The 25,637-nt window shown below is 33.0% G+C and overlaps 1 protein-coding gene across 1 annotated transcript in view; it reads right to left on the bottom strand.

The window, feature by feature from the left end:
- DACH2 (dachshund family transcription factor 2) overlaps positions 1-25,637 on the bottom strand; it is a 679,609-nt gene that overhangs the window by 237,885 nt on the left and 416,087 nt on the right. The window contains exon 5 of the mRNA XM_081125625.1: positions 12,891-13,022. Within this exon, the coding sequence (XP_080981751.1) occupies positions 12,891-13,022 (132 nt within the window). The remainder of the gene's footprint in view (positions 1-12,890; positions 13,023-25,637) is intronic.

Raw genomic sequence — 25,637 nt, forward strand, 5'->3', positions numbered from 1 at the left:
TCTACAAGAGTCCCATCTCAGAAAAAATGACTCACACAGGATGAGAGTGAAGGGATGGAAAAAAAATTTTGGAAATGAAATAAACCTGGGTAGCAAAATAGACATCAAAATTGAGACAATAATGAGAGCCAAGAAAGGTAACTATTTAATATTAAAGGAATTGATCAAATAAAAGGATATCACCCTGATAAACATATATGCACTCAATGTAAGACCACCAAAATTTATTAAAAAAATTCTGGAGGACTTTAAGGGAGAGATCAAAAGCAATAGAGTCGTACTAGAGGACATCAACACCCCACTGACTTCACTAGATAGTTCTTCAGACAAAAAATCAACACAGAAACAGTGGCCCTAAATGACACACTATATAAGATGGATTTAATTGACATTTACAGAACATTCTACCCCAAAGTTGCAGAATATACATTCTTCTCAAGTGCACATGGGACATTCTCAAAGAGAAACTACATGTTAGGACACAAAACAAGCCTCTAAAAGTTTAAGAAGATTGAAATTATATCAAGCATATCCTAAGACCACAGTGGCATTAAATTAGAAATAAACAACAATAAAAACACAAAAAATATTCAAACAAACGGAGGCTAAAGAGCATGTTTTAAAACAATGAATGGGTTACCAAAGAGATCAAATAAGAAATCAAAAACTTCCTGAAAATAAATGAAAGTGAACACAAAACAACCACAAATCTATGGGACACAATGAAAGCATTCCTGAGAGGGAAGTTCATGGCACTACAAGTGTACCTCAAAAAACAAGAAAAACTTCTAATAAACTATCTAACCTACAACTTAAAGCCTTATTAAGAGAACAACGAGAAAATCCCAGAGTAAGTAGAAGGAAATAAAGATCAAAGAGGAACTAAATGACATCGAGATTTAAAAAAATAATACAAAAGATCAATGAAACCAAGAGCTGGTTCTTTGAAAAGTGAAAGAAGATTGATGAACCTTTAGCTGGACTCATCAAGAAACAAGGAGAGAGGACTCAAACAAACAAAATCAGAAACAAATGGGGTGAAGTAATAACCGACCCAACAGAAATAAAAAGGATTGTAAGAAAATACTATGAAAAACTATATGCCACCAAGTTGGACAACCTGGATGAAATAGACAAATTCCTAGAAAAACACAACCTTCCAAAGCTCAATCAGGAAGAGTCAGAAAATCTGAATAGGCCTATAAGTACTGATGAACATGAAACAGTAATCAAACAACTCCCAGCACACCAAAGTCCTGGTTTGGACAGCCTCACAGGAGAGTTTTACCAAACATTCAAAGATGAACTGAAACCTTTCCTCCTCAAACTCTTCCAAAAAATCCAAGAGGAAGAAACACTTTCAAGCTCTTTTTATGAGGACAGCATTAGCTTAATTTAAAAAATAGATAAATATAGTGCAAAGAAAGAGAATTAGAGACCAGTATCCCTGATGAGCAAGGATGCTGAAATCCTCAACAAAATATTAGCAAATCCGATCCAGCAATATATTAAAAAGATCATACACCATGACCAAATGGGATTTATTCAAGGGATGCAAGGCTGGTACAATATTCACAAAACAATAAATAATACACATTAAATAAACAAATTGAAACACAAAATTCACATGATCATATCAATAGACACAGAAAAGGCATTTGACAGCATTCAGCACGCATTTTTGATAAACACTCTCAGCAAAGTGGGAATAGAGGGATCATACCTCAACATAATCAAGGCCATATAAGACAAACCTACAGCCAGTATCATTCTCAGTGGGCAAAAACTAAAACCATTTCCCTTAGGAACAGGAACAAGACAGGGGATCTCCACTTTCACCACTCTTATTCACATAGTACTGAAAGTCCTAGCCACAGTGATCAGAAAAGAAGAAATCATAAAAGGTATCCAAATTGGAAAAGGAAGAAGTAAAACTGTCATTATTTTCAGATTGAAAATCCTAAAGACTCCACCAAAAAACTATTAGATTTAATAAGTGAATTTGGAAAGGTAGCAGGATACAAAATTAACACACAGAAATCGATCGCATTTTTATACAGCAATAATGTACTCTCAGGAAGATAAGCTAAAAAAAAAAAAAATTCCATTTATCATTGCAGCAAAAAAATTAAGGTATTTAGGAATAAACTTAACCAAGAAGGTAAAAGGCCTATACTTGGAAAACTCCAGGACATTTCAAAAAGAAATACAAGAAGATATAAATAAGTGGAAGAATATACTGTGTTTATGGATTAGAAAAATTCACATCATTAAATGTCCATACTACCCAAAGAAATCCATAAATTCAGTGTAATCCCTATTAAAATACCAACAGCATATTTAACAAATCTAGAACAAATACTTCAAAAGTTTATATGGAACCAAAATAGACCCCAAATTACCACGGTATTCTTGAGAAAGAAGAACAAAGTTGGAGGGATCACATACCAGATAGCAACTTATACTACAAAGCCATTGTAATCAAACAGCCTGGTACTGGCACAAGAACAGACATATAGATCAGTGGAACAGAATAGAGAACCCAGAAATTGACCCAATTGACACTCAGTTAATATGTGACAAAGGAGGCAAGAACATACAATGGAGTAGACACAGTCTTTTCAATAAATCATGGTGTGAAAATTGGACAGGTACGTGCAAAAAAATGAAACTGGAACACCAACTTACACTATACACAAAAATAAACTCAAAATGGATAAAAGACTTAAATGTAAGACATGGTACCATAAAAATCCTAGAAGAAAACGTAGGCAGCAAAATCTTAGACATCTCTCATAGCAATATGGTTGCTGATACATCTCCTGGAGCAAGAGAAACAAAGGAAAAAATAAATAAATGGAACTACATCAAAATAAAAAGCTTCTGCACAGCAAAAGGAAACCGTCAACAAAAGAAAAGGGAGCCCACTGTATGGGAGAACATACTTGCAAGCGAGATATCTGATAAAGGGTTAGTATCCAAAATATGTAAAGAACTAATACAACTTAACAAAAGGAAGACAATCCAATTAAAAAATGGGCAAAGGACCTAAATAAATACTTTTCCAAAGAGGAAATACAGATGGCTGAGAGACATATGAAAAAATGTTCAATGTTGCTAATCATCAGAGAGATGCAAATTAAAACAACAATGAGTTATCACTTCACACCTGTCAGAATGGCTACCATCAAAAAATCAATGATGGTCATGTGCTGGCGAGGGTGTGGAGAAAAGGGAACCCTAGTAAACTGCTGGTGGCAATGCGGACTGGTGCAGCCACTGTGGAAAAGAGTATGTAGTTTCCCAAAAAATTAAAAATTTCACTGCCATTTGACCGAGTGATCCCATTTCTAGGAATATATCCTAAGAAACCGAAAACACCGGAAGAAATTAGAAAGAAATTATTCACTCCTATGTCCATTGAAGCACAATTTACAAAAGCTAAGATCTGGAAACAGCCCAAGTGCCCATCAGTAGATGAGTGGATAACAAAGCTGTGGTACATTTACATCATGGAATACTATGCAGCTGTAAAAAAAGAAGGATCTCTTACCCTTTGGGACAGCATGGATGCAACTGGAGAGTATTATGCTAAATGAAATAAGCCTGTCAGAGAAAGGCAAGTGACACATAATCTCACTCATATGTGGAATCTAATGATCAAAATAAATTGAACAAAATAGATCTAGAGACATAGAAGCATGAAACAGTCTGAGGGATCTCAAAGGGGATACAGGGGTGGAGGAGTGGGTGGGGAGAGATTAATCAAAGAATTTATATGCTCATATGCATAACCTATGCACACAGACATTGGTATGGGGAAGGCCTGGAGTGAGGTAGGTGTGGGGTGGTGAGGATAAGTGGGGAACAAAAAAGGGGACACCTGTATTACTTTCAACAATAAAGATAAAGAAAAATTTAAAAAATAAAGGAAATAATATGTATGGATAAAAAATACCATACACAATTCAGATCCTGAAGTAGGATACCCAAAGTGTATCAAAGGCATACCAGTCCCTGGATTAAAAAAACAATTCAGATCTAAAATTCTTGACATGAATCTCTATTTGCAAGTGATCACTTGGGAAACTGTAGCTTATTTTCCAGTGAGCAGATATTTCATTTATCCAGCCCTTTTCCCACATTTATTGAAGTATAATTGACAAAAATTGTACATACTTAAGATATAATTTGATGATTTGATATAGGTATACATTGTGAAACAATCACAATATCAAGTGAATTTATATTATCCATTCTCTCATATAGTCACCATATTGTAATTTGTTTTGTTTTGTGTTGGAAACATTATTTCTTAGCAGATTTTAAATATACAATACAATATTGTTCACTGTAGTCACATTATTGTACATTAGATCCCCCAAACTTATACATCTTGTATAATTGAAACTTTGTAAACCTTGACCAACATGTCCCAATTTACCCCACCCTCCAGTCCCTGGTAAGCACCATTTTACTCTACTTTTTTACCCCAAAGTGGGATTGCTTAGATCATAAGGTTGTTCTAATGTTAATATTTGGAAGAATGTCCATACTGTTCCTGTAATGTTTGACCAACTTATATTACTGCCAATAGTTTACAAGGGTTCTTTCCTCTCCACATCAATACCAATACTTATCTTTTTGTCTTTTTCATAATAGCAATTCTAACAGGTGTCAGGAGGTATCTCATGGTTTTAATTTGCATTTTCATAATGATTTGTGTAGTAGAGCACCATTTCAAATAACTGTTGGCCATTTTTATGTCTTAATTTGAGAAGTGGTTATTCAGGTCTATTGCTCATTTTTTAACTCGATTATTTGGGTGTTTGTTTGGTTGGTTTTGGTTTTTTGGTCATTGAATTGCTTAAATTCAATTGTGAAGTATTTTGGATTTTAACCTCTCATCAGATATGTAGTAGGCAAATATTTTTCCCACTCCATTGGTTGCATTTCCACTCTGTTGATTGCTTTCTTTGTGTGAAGAAGCTTTTTAGGTTTAAGAAATATTAATTTTCTTTATTTTTGTTTTTGTTACTTGTGCTTTTGGTTTAATATCCAAAAAAATCACTGCCCAGATCAATGACAAGAAGATTTTTTCCTATATGTTCTTCTAGTAGTTTTACTATTTCAGGTCTTACATTTAAGTCTTTATCCATTTTGACTTGATTTTTGTGTATGGTGTGAGACAAGAATTCAATTCCATGCTTTTTCATGTGAACATCCTATTTTCCCAACACCATTTATTAAAAAGACAATTATTTTGCCGTTGTGTGTTCTTAGCACTTCTTTTAAAGATCAGCTGAGTATAAATGAATAGATTTATTTTTGAGCTCTCAATTCTGTTCTATTTGTCTATGTGTTTGTTTTTATGACAGTACCATACTGTTTTGATTATTGTAGCTCTCTAATATATTTTCAAATCAGGCAGTATGGTCCCTCTAGCTTTCTTCTTTCTCAAGATTTTTGGGGGGATGGGGGGCATTTTTTGATTTCATAAAAAATTTAAGAGTGTTCTATTGCCATGAAAAATGCCATTGAAATTTTTATAGAAATTGCAATTTGAATATGTAGATCACATTGGGTAGTGTAGTATGAAAATTTTACAAATATTAATTCTTCCAATCCATAAACATGGTGTATTTTCCATTTATCTGTGATTTCTTTGATTCCATTCACTAATATTTTATAATTTTCAGTGACAATTCTTTCTCCTCTTTCATTAAGTTTATGCCCAAGTTTTTGGGTTGTTTTTTTTTTTTTTTTTGGCTATTGTAAATGGAATCATATATTTAAATACCTTTTTGGATAGTTCATTGTGTGTATATAGAAACATGACTTATTTTGTATATTGATTTTGTATACTGCAACTTTACTGAATTTATTAGTTCTAATAGTTTTTATTGTTTGAGTGTTCTATATATATGATTAGGTGATCTTCAAATAGAGATAATTTTACTTCTTCCTTTCTAATTTTGATACCTTTTATTTATTTCTCTTACATAATTGCTCTGGCGATGACCTTGAATAGTATGTTGAACAGATGCATTGAGAGTTGGCATCCTTGCTTTGTACTAGGACATGCAAAGATTTGTTTTCCCCCATGGATTCTGTTGTTGGCTGTGGACTTTTCATATATGGCCCTTATGTTGCGAGTTAAGTTTCTTTTCTACCTAATTTGCTCAGACATTTAATTATAAATGGATGTTGATTTTTAAAATTTTATGTTTCAGTTACAGTTTATATTCAATATTATTTTGTAATAGTTTCAGCTATACAGCATAGTGATTAGACAATCATATACTTTACAAAGTGTTTTCCCTGGTACTATTTCAAGTAACCATCTGACACCATACATCACAATTACAATATTATTAACTATATTCCCCATGCTGAACTTTATACACCCATGACTATTTTTAAACTACTCCTTTGTAGTTCTTAATCCCTTCACCTTCTTCAACTAGCCCACCAACCCACCTCCACTTGACCCATCAATGGATTAGTGGATAAAAAAGTGGTGGTACATACATACAATGGAATATTACTCAGCCATAAAAATTGTTTTTAATGTTTTTGAACTCCATTTGATTTATTTCTGCTATAATTTCACTACTCCTTTCACTCTTCTAACAATGGGCTTAATTTGTTCTTTTTCCTAGTTCTTTGATGTGTAAAATAAAGTTATTTATTTCAGGTTTGCCTTTTTTTAAATGTAGGAACTTATCACTGTGAACTTTCATCTTAGTACTGCTTTTCCCACATCCAATAGCTTTAGTATGTCTTGTTTTCATTTTAATTTGCCTCAAGAAACTTTTAAAGCTCCCATTTGATTTCCTCTTTGACTCAATATTTGTTCAAGAGAGTACTGTTTATTTTCTACATATTTATAAATTTTCTCATTTCCTTGCTGTTACTGATTACTAGTTCCATTCCATTGTGGTCAGAAAAAACACTTGGTATGATTTCAATTTTTGTGAATATGTTAAGACTTGCTTTTTGACTTAACATGTGATCTAACCAAGAGAATGTGCTTGGAAAGAGTTGTTTTCTTCTTCAGTTGGGTAGAAAGTTCTGCATATATCTTCTGTCCATTTATTCTATAGTGTTGTTCAAGTTAACTTTTTCTTACTGATATTCTGTCTGGGTGTTCCGTGCATTATTGTAAGTTAAGTATTGAAGTAACTTATTATTATAATATTGTTGCTACTTTCTGCCTCCTGATCTGTAAATATTTGCTTTATATGTTTCGGTGCTCTAATGTTGAGCATACATGTATTTTTAGATGTTATATCTTCCTGTTGAAATGACCCTTTTATCATTATATAATGACCTCCTTTGTTTCTAGAAACAGTTTAAGAGTTAGTCTATTTTGTCTAATATAATTGTAGCCACTCTTGCTTTCTTCTGATTATCATTTATACCACAGCTTTTCCTATCCTTTTACTTTCAACCTCTGTATGTCTTTAAATCTAAACTGAGTCATGTGTAGACAACATATTGTTGGATCTTATATCTTATCCATTCAGCGACTCAGAACCTTTTAAAAATATATATATATTATTGATTTTGGAGATAGAGGGAGGGAAAGAGAGAGAGAAACATCCATGTAAGAGAGAAACATAGATTGGCTGTCTCCCGCATGCCCCTTACTTATTAAGCTGGCAACCAAGGCATGTGCCTTGACAGGATAATTGAACAGTGACCTTTTGGTGCACGGGATGATGCTTAACCAACTGAACCACATTGGCCAGGGCCACACAGTGCATTATATTTGGTGAGTTTAATTTATTTATACTTAAAATAACTAATGATCAGTAAAGACTTATTGTTGCCGTTCTGTGAATTGTTTTCTGTTTTAAATTTCCTTTGTCCCTCTCTCCTCTTGCTGTCTTTCTTTTTTATTGATTTATTGCTTTCCTTCTTTTGCATATCTATTAAAGGTTTTTACTTTTTTGAACTCAAAACTTGTAAAAATATGTACTTTAAACCTTAATTTTAAGTTTATAACTTCTATTGCATACAAAAACACACTTGTACTCTCCCCCATTCATTTTGTATTATTATATTCAGAGTTTTCTTCTTTTTTTATTTAGTATCAATTAACAATATTTTATCTTTTAACTTTTATATTAGGGTTAAAAGTGATTTATGCACCACACTGCATTTCATTAATCTGTATTTGTCTATATATTTACATTTGCCAATGAGATTTATGCATACATCTGTTTTACAGTGCTGTTTAGTGTTTTTCCATTTCAAATTTAAGATGTCTCTTAAGAATTTCTTGTAAAGAAGTTGTAATGAAGATGAACGCCATCAATTTTTTTGGGGGAAAGACTTTATCTCTCATTTGTAAAAGATAATATTGTTGTTATAGTATTCTTGGTTGGAAGTTTGTTTTTTTCAATACTTTATATATACTGTTCCACTCTCTCCTGTTCTACCAAAGTTCTGCTGAGAAATCTGCTTAAGGTCTAATTTTTTAAAGTATATCTTTATTGTTGAAAATATTACAGATGTCCCCTTTTTTCTCCATTAACCTTTTCTAGCCCCCACTCACTCCCCACCCCAAGCCTTAACCAAACTATTGTCTGTGTTCATGGGTTATGTATATATGAATATAAATTAATGAAGAAGGATCTCATAACCTTTCGGACAGTATGGATGGACCTGGAGAATATTATGTTAAGCAAAATAAGCCAGTCAGAGAAAGACAAATATCACATGATCACTTATATGTGGGATCTAAAGAACATAATAAACTGATGAACAAAATAGATTCAGTAACACAGAAGCACAGAACAGATTGACGAATCTCAGAGGGAAGGTGGAGTTGGGTGGGTGGGTGGTGAGATATTAAACATATGATGGTTTCTTCATATATTAACAATCACTTTTACCTGTCTGCTTTCAAAATTCTCTCTGCCATTGACTTTTGACAATTTGATTATACAATCACGTGCCACATAATGATATTTCAGTCAATTATGGACCACATATACAACTACAAGTCCTGTGAGTTATAAGGAGCTCAAAAATTCCTGTCACCCAGTGACATCATAGCCTTTGTGATGTCATAGGACAATGCATCACAATACAGTAATGTCTCAGGCCTTCACGTTCACTCATCACTCACTCACTGACCCATCTAAAACATCTTCTAGTCCTGTAAGCTCTACTCATGGTAAGTGCCTTAAACAAGTATACCATTTTTTATCTGTTAAACTGTATTTTTACTGTACCTTTGCTATGTTTAGATATGTTTAGATACACAAATATGTATCATTGTGTTACAACTGCCTACAGTATTCTGTAATGTAACATGCTGCACAGGTTTGTAACCTAGGAGCAATAGACTATACCATATAGCCTAGGTGTGTAGTAAGTTACAATATTTAGGTTTGCACTCTATGATATTTGCCCAATCACAAAATCACCTAAAGATACATTTCTCAAAACCTAGGTTTGTCTTTAAACAACATATTACTGTAATGTTTCTCAGTGTAGTCGTATTTGGATTCATTCTATTTGGACATTTTGAACTTCATTATTGTGTCAATTTTCCTCTCTAGATTTAGAAAATTTTCAACCGTTATTTCTTTAAATGAGCTTTTCCCCTCCTTTATCTCTCTTTTTTCCTTCTTGGACTCCCAAAATGCATACACTATTCCCTTGCTGATATCCCATAACTCTTAAAAGTATTCTTTCCACATTTTTATTCTTTTCCTCTTTCTCCTCTGACTGAAATATTTCAAATAACCTATATTCAAGTTCATAGACTCTTCCTTCTGATTAAATGAGTTGTTATTGATGCTCTCTACTGTGTTTTTCTTTCTTTCTTTCTTTCTTTCTTTCTTTCTTTCTTTCTTTCTTTCTTTCTTTCTTTCTTTTTCTTTCTTTCTTCTTTCTTTCTTCTTTTTCTTTCTTTCCTTTCTTCTTTCTTCTTTTTCTTTCTTTCATTATATACTTTAGCTCCAGAATTTCTGCTTGGTTCTTTTTTTATGATTTCTACCTCTTTGTTAAACTTCTCATTTTGTTCATGTATTATTTTCCTGATTTCATTGAATTGTGTTCTCTTGTAGTTTTCTGAGTTTCTGTAAAACAATTATTTTAACTCTTTGTCAGGCAATTCATAGATCTCCATTTCTTTGGGGTCAATTTTTATGTTCATTTGGTGGTGATATTTTTCTTGATTCGCCATGTCCCATGTAGCCTGGCATTTCTTTCTGAACATTTGATGCAGCAGGCAGCTCTTTCATTCTTTATTGTCTCACATCAGTGGGGAAAAATCTTCACCTGCAAGTAAATTGGCTGGGTGGGTGGAGTGACTCTGGGTCTAGCTGTTACAGTGTCAGCTCAATATCTGGGTGCTGGAGAAGGAACAGCACTGTTGTCTTTGAGCTGTTCCATAAGATGAAGTAACCATTGGCAAAGACTATGAGAATATTTGGCAGACAAGTCTCTCTGGGTATCCATGGTGGCCATGAGGGCTACTGGAGTCCTCAGTGGCAAAGGCTGCTAAGGTCCACTTGCTCTCCTTTTCCCTCCTAAGGTAAAGTTATAGATTATTGAATCTCTCTTGGTAACAGGACCTGGTGTACAGGTGTAGTCATGGCAACAGTTTTCATTTATAAACTATGAAAACTCAGAGACTTCTTATCTATTTATTATTAGTATTATTGTTATCATTATTATTATTTTATATCTGCTTACCTTCATTACATCAAGACAAGGATAAACTGTAATTTCTGTGTGGTCACAGTTACTATTTTAATTCCATTTTTATAACAGCAAGTATGACATTATACACATATGTAAACCTAATACCTTTTTTATCACAATTATGGATATCTTGGGCTAAGCAAGATTATTATATTTAGCTAGGAAAATTAAATATTTACTATGTTAGAAATTAGATCACCAATATATATCTCCAAATGTTTTATGCTGTCTTATTATAAAGTAACAACACAAAAATTTTGTACAAAGTCTTTTTCAGAAACTATTATACCTGAAAAATAATGACAGAGTTACTTCTTAAGCTCACACTAATATATGTTGGTACAAATATATTTTTATTTACAAAAGACTTTCTGTCAAATGTTGATCACTTCCAAGACACCAAGATTTGAACCAAATATGAGTTAAGAGGTGTTTAGTCTAGGAAACCGATCATCAGTTCATCACTGTATCTTCATCATAAAAACAACTTTTATCAAGGGGGTTGATAAAATAAAAATCCTGTTACAAAACAGCACTGAAGAGAAGAAAGAATGTGGAAAGGGCAAATACTCTGGACTTAACTAGACATGAGATACAAACTTAGCTCTGTTATTTACTAACTTTCTGGGCAGAGCTGTTTCACACTGTGTCTCTGTCTCTTGATCTTCAAAATGGGAGTATTGAAAGTGGTTCCCCCCCTTGGGAATATGGTAAGAATTAACTGAGTTAACACGGTAGATAGAAGGTGAATAAGTTCTCAGCATCTAATGTAAAGTATTGTAATTGTAGTTAATGCTTTTATTATATACTTGAAAGTTGTTAAGAGACTAGATCTTAAATGTTCTCACCACACAAAAAGGAAATAATTATGTGATGTGGTGTAGATGTTAGTTAACACTATGGTGGTAATAATATTGCAATATATAAGTATATCAAATCAACACATTATGCACCTTATACTTATATAATGTTATATGCCAATAAAATCTAAATTTAAAAAATGAAACTAAAGGGAAAAAAAAATAGGAGATAGTTCATAGTAACTGGTAATTTCTTACTATTGTTATTATCCTTTTACTTATTATTAATTTTAATCTTATCTATGTGTTGCTTCCAGTTACCATGAATCCAGAAAAGTATGCATTTTTCCATTATTCCCCACTGTGAGCATTGGTTGAAGATTAATTCTCATAATTCACCATTAACTTTTCAATTTTAGATAAGGAAGATGAACAGAGCTATACCACATTAAATTCAAAGTAGTTTATTGCACTGACTTAATTCAATAATTCCCCCCTTTGCTTTTCTCTCCAAGATAAAGACCCACAATGCTTGAACTTCTAGGAGCCTAAAAGAAGAGAAATGAGGTTGCTACCAATCTGCTTATCATATTATATTGAATTTACCTGAACTATTAGATTAGAAACCTATGGCCCCTTAGAACATCTTTGGTTGTCCCTTATTACCCCCCACTAAAATTAAACTGTATCTATTTAGACATTCATGCTTGCTGAAAGTTGTAATCCATACCTAATTCCAAAAGAGATGTGAGGGGTGGTTTTATGATCAAAGCCAAAAAATAATTATCACAGGTAAATGAGAAAAAAAACTAGTAGCAAAAAGGAAGGGGACATTCCTTCCACAGGCATCTTTCTCATATTCCTTTCTTCCACCTTTTTTTCCTTGCTTACTCTTTGTTTTACTTCTTTTCTTTGGCCCCTGCTGACAATACCACAAGTCTGCCAGCACCTTCACTTAGCCGAGGAGGTAGTATTCCAACTAAAGAGACTGTAGCCCAGCCAAGATGAATTCTCAGAACTACCATTTAGTAGTAAATTATTTAGAGAAAGTTGAAGTAAGAAGCCTGGTATGAAGCTAAAGGAGGCAACCTTTAGCAGATGAAATAGGTAGCATTATAAAAATTAGCATTGAATCCCTCTACAAGAAAACAATGGAGATAATTCAGTGTTTCCTTAAAAGGGATTCTGACCTGTAATGGTTTTCTAGTTTCAATGTACAAGTTAGAGGTAGAGTTAAGCATACTTCTTTAGTAACTGCTTACAATCGAAGTATACATATTATTCTCCTGCTCCCCTAAGTCCTCTTCTCTCCCATCACAGAATAAATCAATGAGTCACCTGCCTTGAATTTCTGAAGACACTCACCTGTATTACAATTAACATCATCAGGTTCTGATTCTGTCCCATTTTGGCTTCCATTTCCCTGAAGAGTGTTCATAGCCATAAGCTTCATCTTCTGTAGCTTCATTGCCTCAGCCATTGCTGCAGCCGTTATACCTAAAACCAGAATTACTTTTAAAATGAGGACAACTTAATGTAATTGGAAGCTGGACAAGTTTACTTACCAGGACTATGCTACACAGAATAAGCCAAAAGTAAGCCCACCTCTAATTTATAAATAATATTCTTTAACAAAGTACATTTCAACGCCTATAAATGACTTCATCTGGATAAGTTTATTTCATGTTCATAGCAGCACAATTCACAATAACTAATATTTGGAAACAACCCAAGTGCCCATCAGTAGATGAGTGTATAAAAAAGCTGTGGCACATTTACACCATGGAGTACTATGTGGTTGTGAAGAGGAAGGACCTTTTGGTCTTTGGCACAGCATGGAGGGAACTAGAGAGTATTATGCTAAGTGAAATAAGCCAGGCAGAGAAGGACAAGTACCAAATGATTTCACTTATATGTGGAATATAATAAACAAAATAAACTGATGAACAAAGTGGACCAATAACATAGAAGCTTGGAACAAACTGAGGGATCTCAGAGGGAAGGAGGGGAAGGGGTGTGTGTGGGTGGGGAGAGATTAATCAGGGAACTTTTATGTTTATGGGCATGGCCCATGGACTTGGACATTGGTGTGGGGAGGGCCTGGAGGTGGGATGGATGTGAGGTGGAGGGGATCAGTGAGGTTAAAAGGGGGACATCTGTAATGGTCTCCACATGATATCAAGCATTCAATTAAAAAATATGTTAACATAGTACAGGGGAGTATATCTCTCCTACTTTGGGGAGAGTTATTTTTTATCAGAAATGGATTTTGAATTCTGTTGAATGAAAATTTTTTGTGTGTGTCTATTGAGATGATCTTATGGCTTTTGTTTTAGTTTGTTAATATAGTAAAATTCATTGATTAATTATCAAATGTTATGACAACCTTGAATTTCTAAAGTAAATTCCACTTGGTCACAAAATATATATTTTGGGATTCAAATTGGTAAACTTTTGTTTAGAAGCTTTGGATCTAAATTCATAAGGAACATTGGCCTTTACTTTTCTTGATGTGTTCTGGCTTTGATAATAGGTTTTTATAGACCTCATAGAATGAGTTGAGAACTGATTTTCCCCTTCCATTTTTTTGAAAAGCTTTATGGATTGTTGGTATTGTGCTTTTTTAAATGTTTGAAAGAATATATCTATAAAGTCATTTGAGCCTAAACTGCTTTCTTCTTTTGTTTAGTTTTAGTTTAGGTTTTGTTTGTAAAAAAATAATAACAATAAAATAAATAAATAATAAATAAATAAATAAATAAATAAGGACAACTTAATGTCCTTGAAATCTGGATAAGTTTATTTACCAGGACTATACTACACAGCATAAGCCAAAAGTAAGCCCACCTCTAATTTGTAAATAATATTCTTTAACAAAGTAAATTTCAACTCCTATAAATTACTTCATTTTACAATGGACTATTTGAAAATATAAACTTACATTGAATATGGGTTGGATCCCCAATTCAAAACACAGAGAAAACAAAGAGTAATATGAAAATTGTTTGAGAAATTACAAAAAATCTTGCTAATGTGTTCTGGTGCCTGTTGAGAGACCTTGACAGTTGTTTTAGACAGAAATCAAATTCTGTCTAAATTCCAATTATATTAAATTCCAACTAAAACAATATTGTCAGAGGAGGCACTCTGAAATATTAGAAGGAACCACTCTCTAATGAACATACTTGTTGGTGCCCATGAAGGAAGTGTGGAAGGGTAGAATAAAAGACTTCAAATAGTCTTTCCTCCCATATACCCTCCTCTTCCTTATACACTTAGGGATCAAATAAATGAAAACATATCATTCCACATCTGAAAGTTTGCCAGCCCCTGTAGTATAAAGTAATTACATTGTTTTGTATTAATATGTCAGTTATTTTAACTGTACATAATGTTGTGACGAGATAGGAATAAAAAACCCAAAGAGAAAACATGAGTGCTTAAAATTGAAATTTTGTCTCCTAGGAAGTTTATATTAAGCAGTATCATAAAAATATCTAAGGCATCAGGTTCTAAAAATTGAATCCATATTTCAGCAATGCTCTCCAAAAAGTCTAGTGAATTCAACTTAATTATTTGTAGATAGTGTTGAATGCCATAAGCCAAAAAAATCTGGTAGATTTAAAACAGTATTTTAGAATATATGCATTGGTTGTTGCAAAAAGAAAGCATAACTGCTATTATTAGAAGTATTTGATTCTAAAAGGTAGGGCAAATCCTTATCAACAGTGTAAGGGGAAGTGAACGCTTAATTGTGTATGTTTGGGAGAATCACTAAGGTTCTATTTTAACATTCTGTACTCTTCACAATGCATGGAAACTCAAAATGAAGCAAACTTTGATTACATTACCTTGTCTATGAATCATGGCAAAGAAAGGATATGAAAGAAAATTGTTTTAGTTTCTGAATTGATGATATGCATTTGGACATTTTCTAGATGGTCTGAAAGATTTTCTAGTCATATTTAGCTTTACTGAATTATGATTCTCCAAATAGGCAGAAAATATGATGGTGATGATTTAAACAAAGGGACTTTGACTAGGACTGCCAGGGCTGAGTGCCTCATAACCCAAAATTTATCAAGAAAAGTTTCCAGAATTTGCATTAGCTCTTCTGATTAACAAACTAGGAATGGATCTTGACTATGATAATTATGGAATTACTAGTTGTTTAATGACTGGTAAATAGTGGACATTAAATAACAAAATATGGATTCTGACTTTATGAAAATAAGCCAACAAAATATCTTATATACAAGAAATCCCACATAAAATGTGTACCTCATATAATGACACTAAGACAGTGAATGAGAAAGAGCTTCTTCAAAATTTTTGAATTCATAGAAGAGATGATAAGTTCCAATATTTAAGCATTCTTTCAAGCAATTGTTATCTGTATCTTATCATTGAAATATTAAATAAGCAAATTCAGAAAGTAATTTTAAGGCAGTAAAGAATCATGGTATAATAGGACTACGAATATATTTAGGAGCCATCCAGTTCAATTTCTTTATTTCGAAGATGAAGAATCTCACAGTAACCTGTCATAGGTCAGTTATTTAAGGGAAGATATGAAGCAAAACCTAAATTTCCACATGGAACATTGATGTATTAATGTACTGAAGTAGTTGAAACATGAATTAATGAACTCTCTAAAGTGATATGATTCCCTTATCAAATACAGTCTTATATTTTAGTTGTTTTCCTGTACCTTCTTACATTTTATTCAAAATTTAGAGTCAGCCTCTAACTCATATTTTTATTGCTTCATGGTCCATATTGCAGTGACTTTAAATTTAGGAAATCTTAAATCCTATATATTCAGTCTTCATTACAACACGTGAATATCTATGTCTTCAGGTAAAATCACAATTAAGCAAGTGGAAAGCAGTAGAAAAGATGTTTGATTTACTTGACCTTTCATTAGCAATTTATCATTTTATTCAACTATTTGGTTAAATTCTTAATATCACGATGCTGTTCAATGTCACACTGATGAATTTAAAATAACAAATCATCCTAGTACACTGCTACACTGCTGGTGGGAATGCAGACTGGTGCAACCACTATGGAAAACAGTATGGAGGTTCCTCAAAAAACTAAAAATGGAGCTGCCGTTTGACCTAATGATTCCACTCCTAGGAATGTATCCTAAGAATTCTGAAACATTCATCAGAAAGGATATATATACCCTGATGTTCATAGCAGCACAGTTTACAATAGCTAAGATCTGGAAACAGCCCAAGTGCCCATCAGTAGATGAGTGGATAAAAAAGCTGTGGGACATTTACACCATGGAATACTATGCAGCTGTAAAGAAGAAGAATCTGGTACCCTTTGGGACAGTATGGATGGACCTGGAGAATATTATGCTAAGTGAAATAAGCCAGGCAGTGAAAGACAAATATCACATGATCTGGCTTATACATGGAATCTAAAGAACTTAATAAACTGATGAACAGAATAGATTCAATGACATGGAAGCATAGATGAGACTGATGAATGTCAGAGGGATGGAGGAGGGTCAGTGGGGGGAGGGTGAGAGAGTAACCAAAGAATTTATATGCATATATGCACAACCCAAGGACATGGACAATGGTGGGGAGAGGGACTGGGGAGGGGAAAGGAATGGGGTGGAGCGGGTCATTGGGGAGAAAAAGGGACATCTGTAATATTTTAAACAATAATAAAATTTTAAAAATAAATAAATAAATAAATAAATAAATAAATAAACAAATAAATAAAATTAAAAAAACAAAAAGACAAATTATCTCCTGGCACCAAGTTCTCAAAACACAGTCCTGGAAGAGCACACAAGAAGAGCATGCTGATTTAGAAATTTCTGAGTTAACTCTTACTTGGAAATGAGAATTACAGCTTTCATCAGATGAGTAGAAAATGGTAAGTTTAATGAGAATGAAAAGATGCTTTGAAAAGGGAAAGTGCTACAGTTATAGGTAAATATCTACACAAACACCTAGAAACATAAAAATCATCTTTTTCAGTCACTGAATCTGGAAATGGTAACTTTTACATTATGTTCAAGTTATAGATATTTGACTGAAATAGATTTGGAAAGGCAGAGACTTCATGTTACTGGGAAAGCATTCACTTTTTGCACTTTCTGATATTTGAGCATTTACTTCTGTAACCTTAGCACCTTCTATTCTTATTGACTTAATTTCATGATTAGCTCAATGTTTGACCAATTACTAATGTACATCCTTGATGTAATCTAAACTCACTTCCTAACTTAAAACCAACATAACAATGTGAAAGTGCCAAACATATCATAATTTCATATGTGTGCATTTCCACATGTATATGTGTGTGATTTACTATTATTATTTTTAGTAAGTATACAAGCTTTAACTTCAGACTTAGAATGATGGGAAAAGCTCTTCAGAGGTATAAGAAATGTAATGAATAGCTACTTACTCCTCCATTTTATAAATGAAAAACTGAGTCTCAGAGAAGACAAGTGAGAAGCTTACTATAACATAGCCAGTAAATGGTAAGACTACTACCATCTACTAAATGGTGAAAACTCATATCTCCTGACTTTTACCCTGAGTACTTTGTCCACTAATTCCCACCTTCTTAATCTTAATTTTTAAAAATTATCTAAAATGGGTCTGCAAAGATACATTATAGGTCATTGACCAGAACAAGGAAGAAATTGTGTCAAATAAATTCTCAGGTCTTCAGTTTATTCGTATGAAAAATGAAGGAGTTGGATTATACAATCTTCACAGTATTTATGAAGCAATACTTGTGACTGAATTTACTTTGTCTCCTACATAGTTTTCTGCAACCAGTATGGTTTTGCATTATCTACGCATGCACTAAGGCAAAATTTTTCTTGATGCCTTTCTCACTAGTAAAGAAGTTTCAGATTTACAAACTTTATGTGACCTATAGTCCTCAAACTCAAAGTGGAGGGGGCAAAATCCGTGGTTTGTGGTTAAATTTACAGGGGGGAAATAGTGGATTTGGGTTCACAGTAGTGATCTGAGCAAAAATTAAGGCAATTTTATAGTTTCTTAATGATTTAGACTGTGAATATCCCTTTATATTAGTTTGAAATATTTTCTGTCAAAACTGTGAACAAGTAAATTAACTAGAGGAGATCTATGAGTAATCAAATCTTGAGGTTTGCAACTAATTAAATATGGTTTTATATTTTAAAAAATAATGTTTAATTAAATTAACAGTCAAAGTATTGCATTAATAATATCCCTTAAAAACAAAAAGCAGTTCATATCTGCCATGTTATTTCATTCTTCCAGTAAAGTACTGTGTATTGGCTTGTTTGTTATTTGCATTCAAATCTACCTTGGGTCAAGTATGATGTACTGAAACATGAATAATGAGACATCTGGTAGTATGAAATGTTAATGCCATATACCAGTGGAAACAGTTTTGAAATTCCCTATAAATCAATTCGGAAGATACAAATCTGAAGAGAGGTCATTATTAGGTTCAGTTTTAGGAAATGGTTATACTTTGAACTCTGTTCTTTAGAAAAAACACTTGGACACTAAAAGATTCAGAATGCAACTAAGGGGAAAGCCAAAAGGATATAAGAATAAAGAATGAAGAACAGACAAGCTGCTTGCAAGTAGTTACAGGCAACCCACATGAAGAGCAAATATTACAGTGATTCTAAGGAATTACCATTCAAGGATAAAAGCATTTAAAATTACTCAGCTCAGCTCTATGGCTCAGAGGTAAAGGCTGACAAAACATAGCTATGGAAAATTCTCAAAACAATAGACATTTGCTGCATTGGGCTAGACATCAGCAAAGCCATCAAATAATATAAGCATTAGAAATCTACTGTATTGGCATAGATATTGGCACACTTTGTTAAATTGCAGCTAAACATGCAGAGAGGATACACTCTATCTTTACTATAAAGTTCAGTTTGTCCTACAAAAACAACAGATTGGAGGATATACAAAAAAATGGGTGAATTTGCCATTCAGAATGGATCCAGAGACAAGAAAAATGATAATTAGTAAGGGTTGACAGGCCAAGCAGCACAGCATGTAGAGACTGCAACCAAAGTAGAAACATAAGAGGAGCAAACTGCTGTCCTATAGCTTGAAGCACCAAACAAAATTCCAAGTTGCTAAGCAACTGTTTATTTTCTTATAGACTCTTCTGAAAATGCATAATGGGCATTTAAAAGTTTTAAAGTCTCATAATAATCTTTTCAAATGTTCCTATTTCACCTACTGTAGAAAGATTAAAAGCAAGAGAAAAGCACCATGTTGAACTTGTCTTATAGTAACATTTTCCAAATTAAGGTCCATTTGACTACTTGTTTTACAAAATGTTGCAAGACAGTTTATTTTCAAAGGGGGAAGGAGGTCCGGCCATTGTGATTCAGTGGTTGAGCATCGACCCATGAACCAAGAGGTCCCAGGTTCCATTCCCAGTCAGGGCACATGCTCCAGTTTTGAGCTTGATCCCCAGTAGGAGGTATGCAGGAAGCAGCCAATCAACATCTCTCTCTTTCATCGGAGTTTCTGTCTCTCTATTGTTCTCCCTTCCTCTCTCTCTAAAATCAATAACTGGAGGGGGGATGGGGAGGGAGGGGTCAATGGGGAGAAAAAGGGACATCTGTAATATTTTGAACATTTTAAAAAAAGAAATATACCCCAAAGAGATGTAATGCATGTATTATTCTATGAAATAACCTGAAATCAATACATTTGTACCTGTTACTTGCAAAAAAAACAAACAAAAACATATTTTTAAATAAGTAAATAAATAAGGGGAAGGAAGAGTGTAAGGGAGCTCTATGGACAATTTAGGCAACATTAGGTTGAAAATAACATACGTTAGATAGCCCTTATCATATGCCACACATTGTTGCAAGTTCTTCACATATTTACTCATTCACAAAATCCTTAAGAGTGAAGTACCATTACTATTTCCATTTATCATATCAAGAAACTGAGTTCCAGAAACTGAATAAAGTATCTAATGTCACATAGTTAATCTTAAAGTTGGGATTTAAACCCAGGTACTTTGGCTCCAAGTTTCTGTATTGCAGATTTTTTCAAAACTTATAATATGCTTACATGTATTATGATATCTCAAAAAAGGTATAAAGTATACTACATTTTCTAACCTTGTCGGGTAATGGAACTCTTTTTCATAAAATATTTATTAGTTGGTCTAAATACACTAATACGTCATGAAACACAATTTGAGAAATGTTACCCTAAATAATTTTTTTAACTTGGATACAAACTTAATTTCAACTACTTAGACATTTTTTTTTGTATTTAAATTTAAGCTAAAAATATAGATAGGTAGATAGGTAAATAGATGGTAGATTAGATAGATGATAGATAGATGATAGATATAGATAGATAGATGGTAGATAGATGATAGATAGAGATAGATAGATAGATGATAGATGATAGATAGATGATAGATAGATAGATAGATAGATGATAGATAGATAGATGATAGATAGATAGATAGATAGATAGATAGATAGATAGATAGATAGATGATGATAGATAGATAGATAGATGATAGATGATAGATAGATAGATGATAGATAGATAGATAGATAGATAGATAGATAGATAGATAGATAGATAGATGATAGATAGATAGATAGATAGATATAGATAGATAGATAGATAGATGATAGATAGATAGATAGATAGATAGATAGATAGATAGATAGATAGATAGATAGATAGATAGATAGATGATAGATAGATAGATAGATGATAGAGATAGATGATAGATAGATAGATAGATAGATAGATAGATAGATAGATAGATAGATAGATAGATAGAGATAGATAGATGATAGATAGATAGATAGATGATAGATAGATAGATAGATAGATAGATAGATAGATAGATAGATAGATAGATAGATAGATAGATATGATAGATAGATAGATAGATAGATGATAGATAGATATAGATAGATAGATAGATAGATAGATAGATAGATAGATAGATAGATAGATAGATAGATGATAGATAGATAGATAGATAGATGATAGATAGATAGATAGATAGATATAGATAGATGATAGATAGATATAAAGAAGTCTCACAGTTTACACAAATTTAACTATGCTCTCATTGAGTAATCATCAGTTATACTTGTCTTTGTTGCCTTCCTTTTCAATTGAAAATGTCCCAGCTTTTAAAACATAATCACTGAGAAAATTACTAATTGTCTTACTGGTACCTCTCGATAAGCCATTTCTTATTTATGAAAATTTGAGATATATGAACTCTTCTAGTAGTACATAAGCCTTTTAATAAGTTATACATGTGCAAAGATAATTTCTAAGGCCTTGCAGCCCTGACCTCCTATTGGTCTATGATTCTTAAACCATCAGTGGCACATCCAGCAAATATCATTGTAAGTCTAGGATAGAGTGTACATTAGATATAGATTATGGGTGACAAAACATCTCAAATTTCTGACATTAAGAAAAGCGCAACTGCTCCAATGCCCAGTTAGCCCAGTAACATAGGAATGTAAAAACTGTAACAATAGCTTCCTTCCATAGTTCCTCCATCCTCAAGAGCAGGATTGGTTCAAAGAAACCACCCCACCAGATAAGATACCTACCTGATAATCTATAAAATGTGGCCTTTTAGACACCTATGAAAATCAATAAGCCAGAGAAAATTTTAAAAGCTACAGTTCACCTACCAAAATAAGTTTGAATACAATTCTACCAGTGAATTAATTTTATATTTTTCTATTATTCTCAAAGAGATTCTGAATACTTTAAAAAACATATTTAGGTGTTCGTTTCAGTAACACATATGCTAACATTAGAAACATATAGAGAAAATTACCAAGTACCCCGTGTAAAGATAAAATGCAAATTTGTGAAGCATTCCATATTTTTTATGGTGGTGGTACAACAATGGGAATGTACTTAGTGCCAATGAACTGTATGCTAAAACTGGTTAAAATGGTAAATTTTATGCTATGTAAATTTTATCACAACAAAAGGAAACAAATTTGATCAAGTTAGTAATCCCCTATAATCAAAAGCTGATAACAAGAATATAAAAGAAGGAAAAGCTAATTAGCTTCTGGCACACTGCCAAATTAGTGGCTTTTTTTTCTTCCACAGTTGATCAAAGAAAGTATTTAAGTTTCAGTTCAAACACATTAACCAAACTTTTGTCTGTGTATATGAGTTTTTATTTGTTTATCTTGTTGGTTCATTTGTTGCTTTCAGTTTTATGTCCCAAATACGAGTGAAATCATATGTTTCTTAACTCTTCCTGTCTGACACTATGGTGGTTACCAGAGGGAAGGAGGTTGGGGGTAGTTAAGGGTAAAAAGGGTCAAGTATATGGTGTCAGAATATGATGTGACTTTGAGTGGTGGGCACACAATGCAGTATACAGATCATGTATCATAGAAATGTACACTTGAAACCTATATAATCTTATTAACCAATATCACCCAATAAATTTAATTTAAAAACATGTTAACCAAAATTTATATTTTGAAATGTGCTTGACTGTAACAATAAGAACACATACAACAAAATATATAGCATCTGAACTATAACTTTATAGAAAGATTCCCACAGAAAAGAGTCACATTCTTAGAAGAAAGCTGGAAAAAAAAACAAACAAAAAACACCAATCTGTTAACAGAATTCACTTTTGATTTGGTATTGCTCTGCAGCAGGTATCACCAATAAATAAAAATGAGATAGAGTACGTAAACATTAACAGCATTAACAAGAGATAAAGACAGAAAAACAGCCAAGTTCAAATATATAAGAAAAAATCAAGTTTGCCTTAAGATAGCTTCTAGATTGGAAAGGAAATTGAATTTACTAAATGTATTTTTGAAGTATGTATTTTATAAAATCAAATGTTTAAGAGGATATTCTTTAAAACTTCTCACTGAGGATATTAATATAAAAAAGTGATCAATAATTTCTGTGGAATTCCATTGTCTTTACTGTTCTGCTCACTGTAGCTATAAAGACTTGTAGTCCTTCTGTGTTTGGAAAGCCACTTCTAAGAAGCATTTGTGGAAAACCAGCAATACATCTTGAAGTTAGATCAAATAAAATATATTTTGTTTAGAGGGCAAATTCAAGAGGAAAACTTCTTATCCATTTTCTGTTAGAAATAGAATAAATGGGAAATCAGTCCCAAATTAAAAATCTATTTTGGTCTAAAATTAAGGTATAGTGCTAACTTCTGTGTAGTAGCTAATGAAAATTTAAATGAATTTTGTGTTTGTTCAAAGGTATCAAACTGTCCCTAAGAGAATATTAAGCATTGATAATGAACCAGCTTCCAGAAATGTAATTGGCTTCCTGAAGATCAGTGCCACTCATAAATTTTAAGTAGCTGGTCCTCCCTTGAATGTGCCATGTAAGTACCAGAGATTCAACTGTGCACTCTACACTCTTCTGGATAGTAGTTCTCAAACACTGCCGTGTTTTGTTTCCCCAGAGAGCTCCTACAATGATTCTTTGTCTTTTTCATTCAACATTCTGACATTTTGCATTCTACATATTTATATACCACTTAAAAGCCAAAAAATCTAGAAATGTTGATTGGTCAAAATTTTGCATTTTAAGATAATCTGCATATTGAAGATAATAAAAGGTGTAATATATAATATCAAGAAGGAGCTGAGAAAATTGCAAGGATAGTATTTGTCTGGTCCAAATTATAATGTAAAAATATTGCATGAGGAATCAGAGAAGGGCTAGATATTAAAACTAGATTTATTTATAGCTAGTTATATTTCTATTCAAGTTACTTTATCCCCTTTCAGAATCAATTTTCTTTTCTTTAAAATGATGTTCAAGGAAGCAATCAAGATGCCTTTCAGTAGGTGAATAAATAAATAAATCATGGTATATTCAGGCAATGGAATATTATTCAGCACTAAAAAGAAACAAGGCTCGGCGGGTGTGGCTCAGTGGTTGAGCATTGACCCATGAACCAAGAGGTCACCAGTTCAATTCCTGGTCTGGGCACATGCCCAGGTGGCAGGCTAGATCACCAGTAGGGGGCATGCAGGAGGCAGCCGATCAATATTTCTCATCAATGTTTTTATCTCTCTTTCCCTCTCCCTTCCTCTCTCTCTAAAATAAAAAAAATAAAAATAACAAAACGCCAAAACAAATAAAAATAAGGTAGTGAATCATGAAAAGACCAGAGGAACCCCTAATACATATTGCTAATTTAAAGATGTCCTTGCTTAAATATGCTACATACTGTGTGATTCCAACCACATGACATTCTGAAAAAAGCAAAACTATGGTGACTATAAAAAAATCACTGATTGTCAGGGATAGGATGGCAGGGAGACAAATAGGAAGAGCATAGCATTTTTATGGCAGTGAAAATACTCTGTGTGATATAATTACACACACAGGCGCACACACACACACACACACACACATATATGTGTGTGTGTGTGTGTGTGTATATATATATATGTAATTATACATTTGCTCAAACCCATAGAATGTACAATACCAAGAGTGAACCCTGAGGTAAACTATGGACTTTGGGTGATAATGATTTGCCAATGTAGGTTCATCCTTGCTAACAAATTTACCATTCTGCTGAGTGATATTGATAATGTAGGAGGCTGCACATGTGTGGATATAGGGGCTATATTTGAAATCTCTGTAACTTCCCCTCAATTTTATTGTGAACCTAAAACTGCTTTAAAAATACTGTCTTTAAAAGAATGAGATTCAATCTAATGTTAACTTTCAATGAGTCTACATGGAATACATTACTTCCAAGATAACAACTTATTGCCTCGTAATTCATTAATTTCATATGTTAATCATGTCTCCTTTACCTAGATTATGTATTACTCTTAAATTTTGCATTTCTTGGTACCTGCCACAGTAGTGGGTATATGGTGGTACCCAGTGAATGACTGTAGAATAACCAAATGGATGCTGAGAAGGGATGCCACCAGGAGGAAGAAAAAGTGTTACCTCCCCAACACTAGTAATTGAGCATGACTCTCTAGTAGTAGGTCTGTTTTGCCTTCTCTTCATAATCATGTTCTGCTTGAACTTCCTGCCAAAATATAACTACAAA

Source organism: Miniopterus schreibersii, assembly GCF_964146895.1.
Source record: "Miniopterus schreibersii genome assembly, chromosome: X".
Classification (NCBI taxonomy): domain Eukaryota; kingdom Metazoa; phylum Chordata; class Mammalia; order Chiroptera; family Miniopteridae; genus Miniopterus; species Miniopterus schreibersii.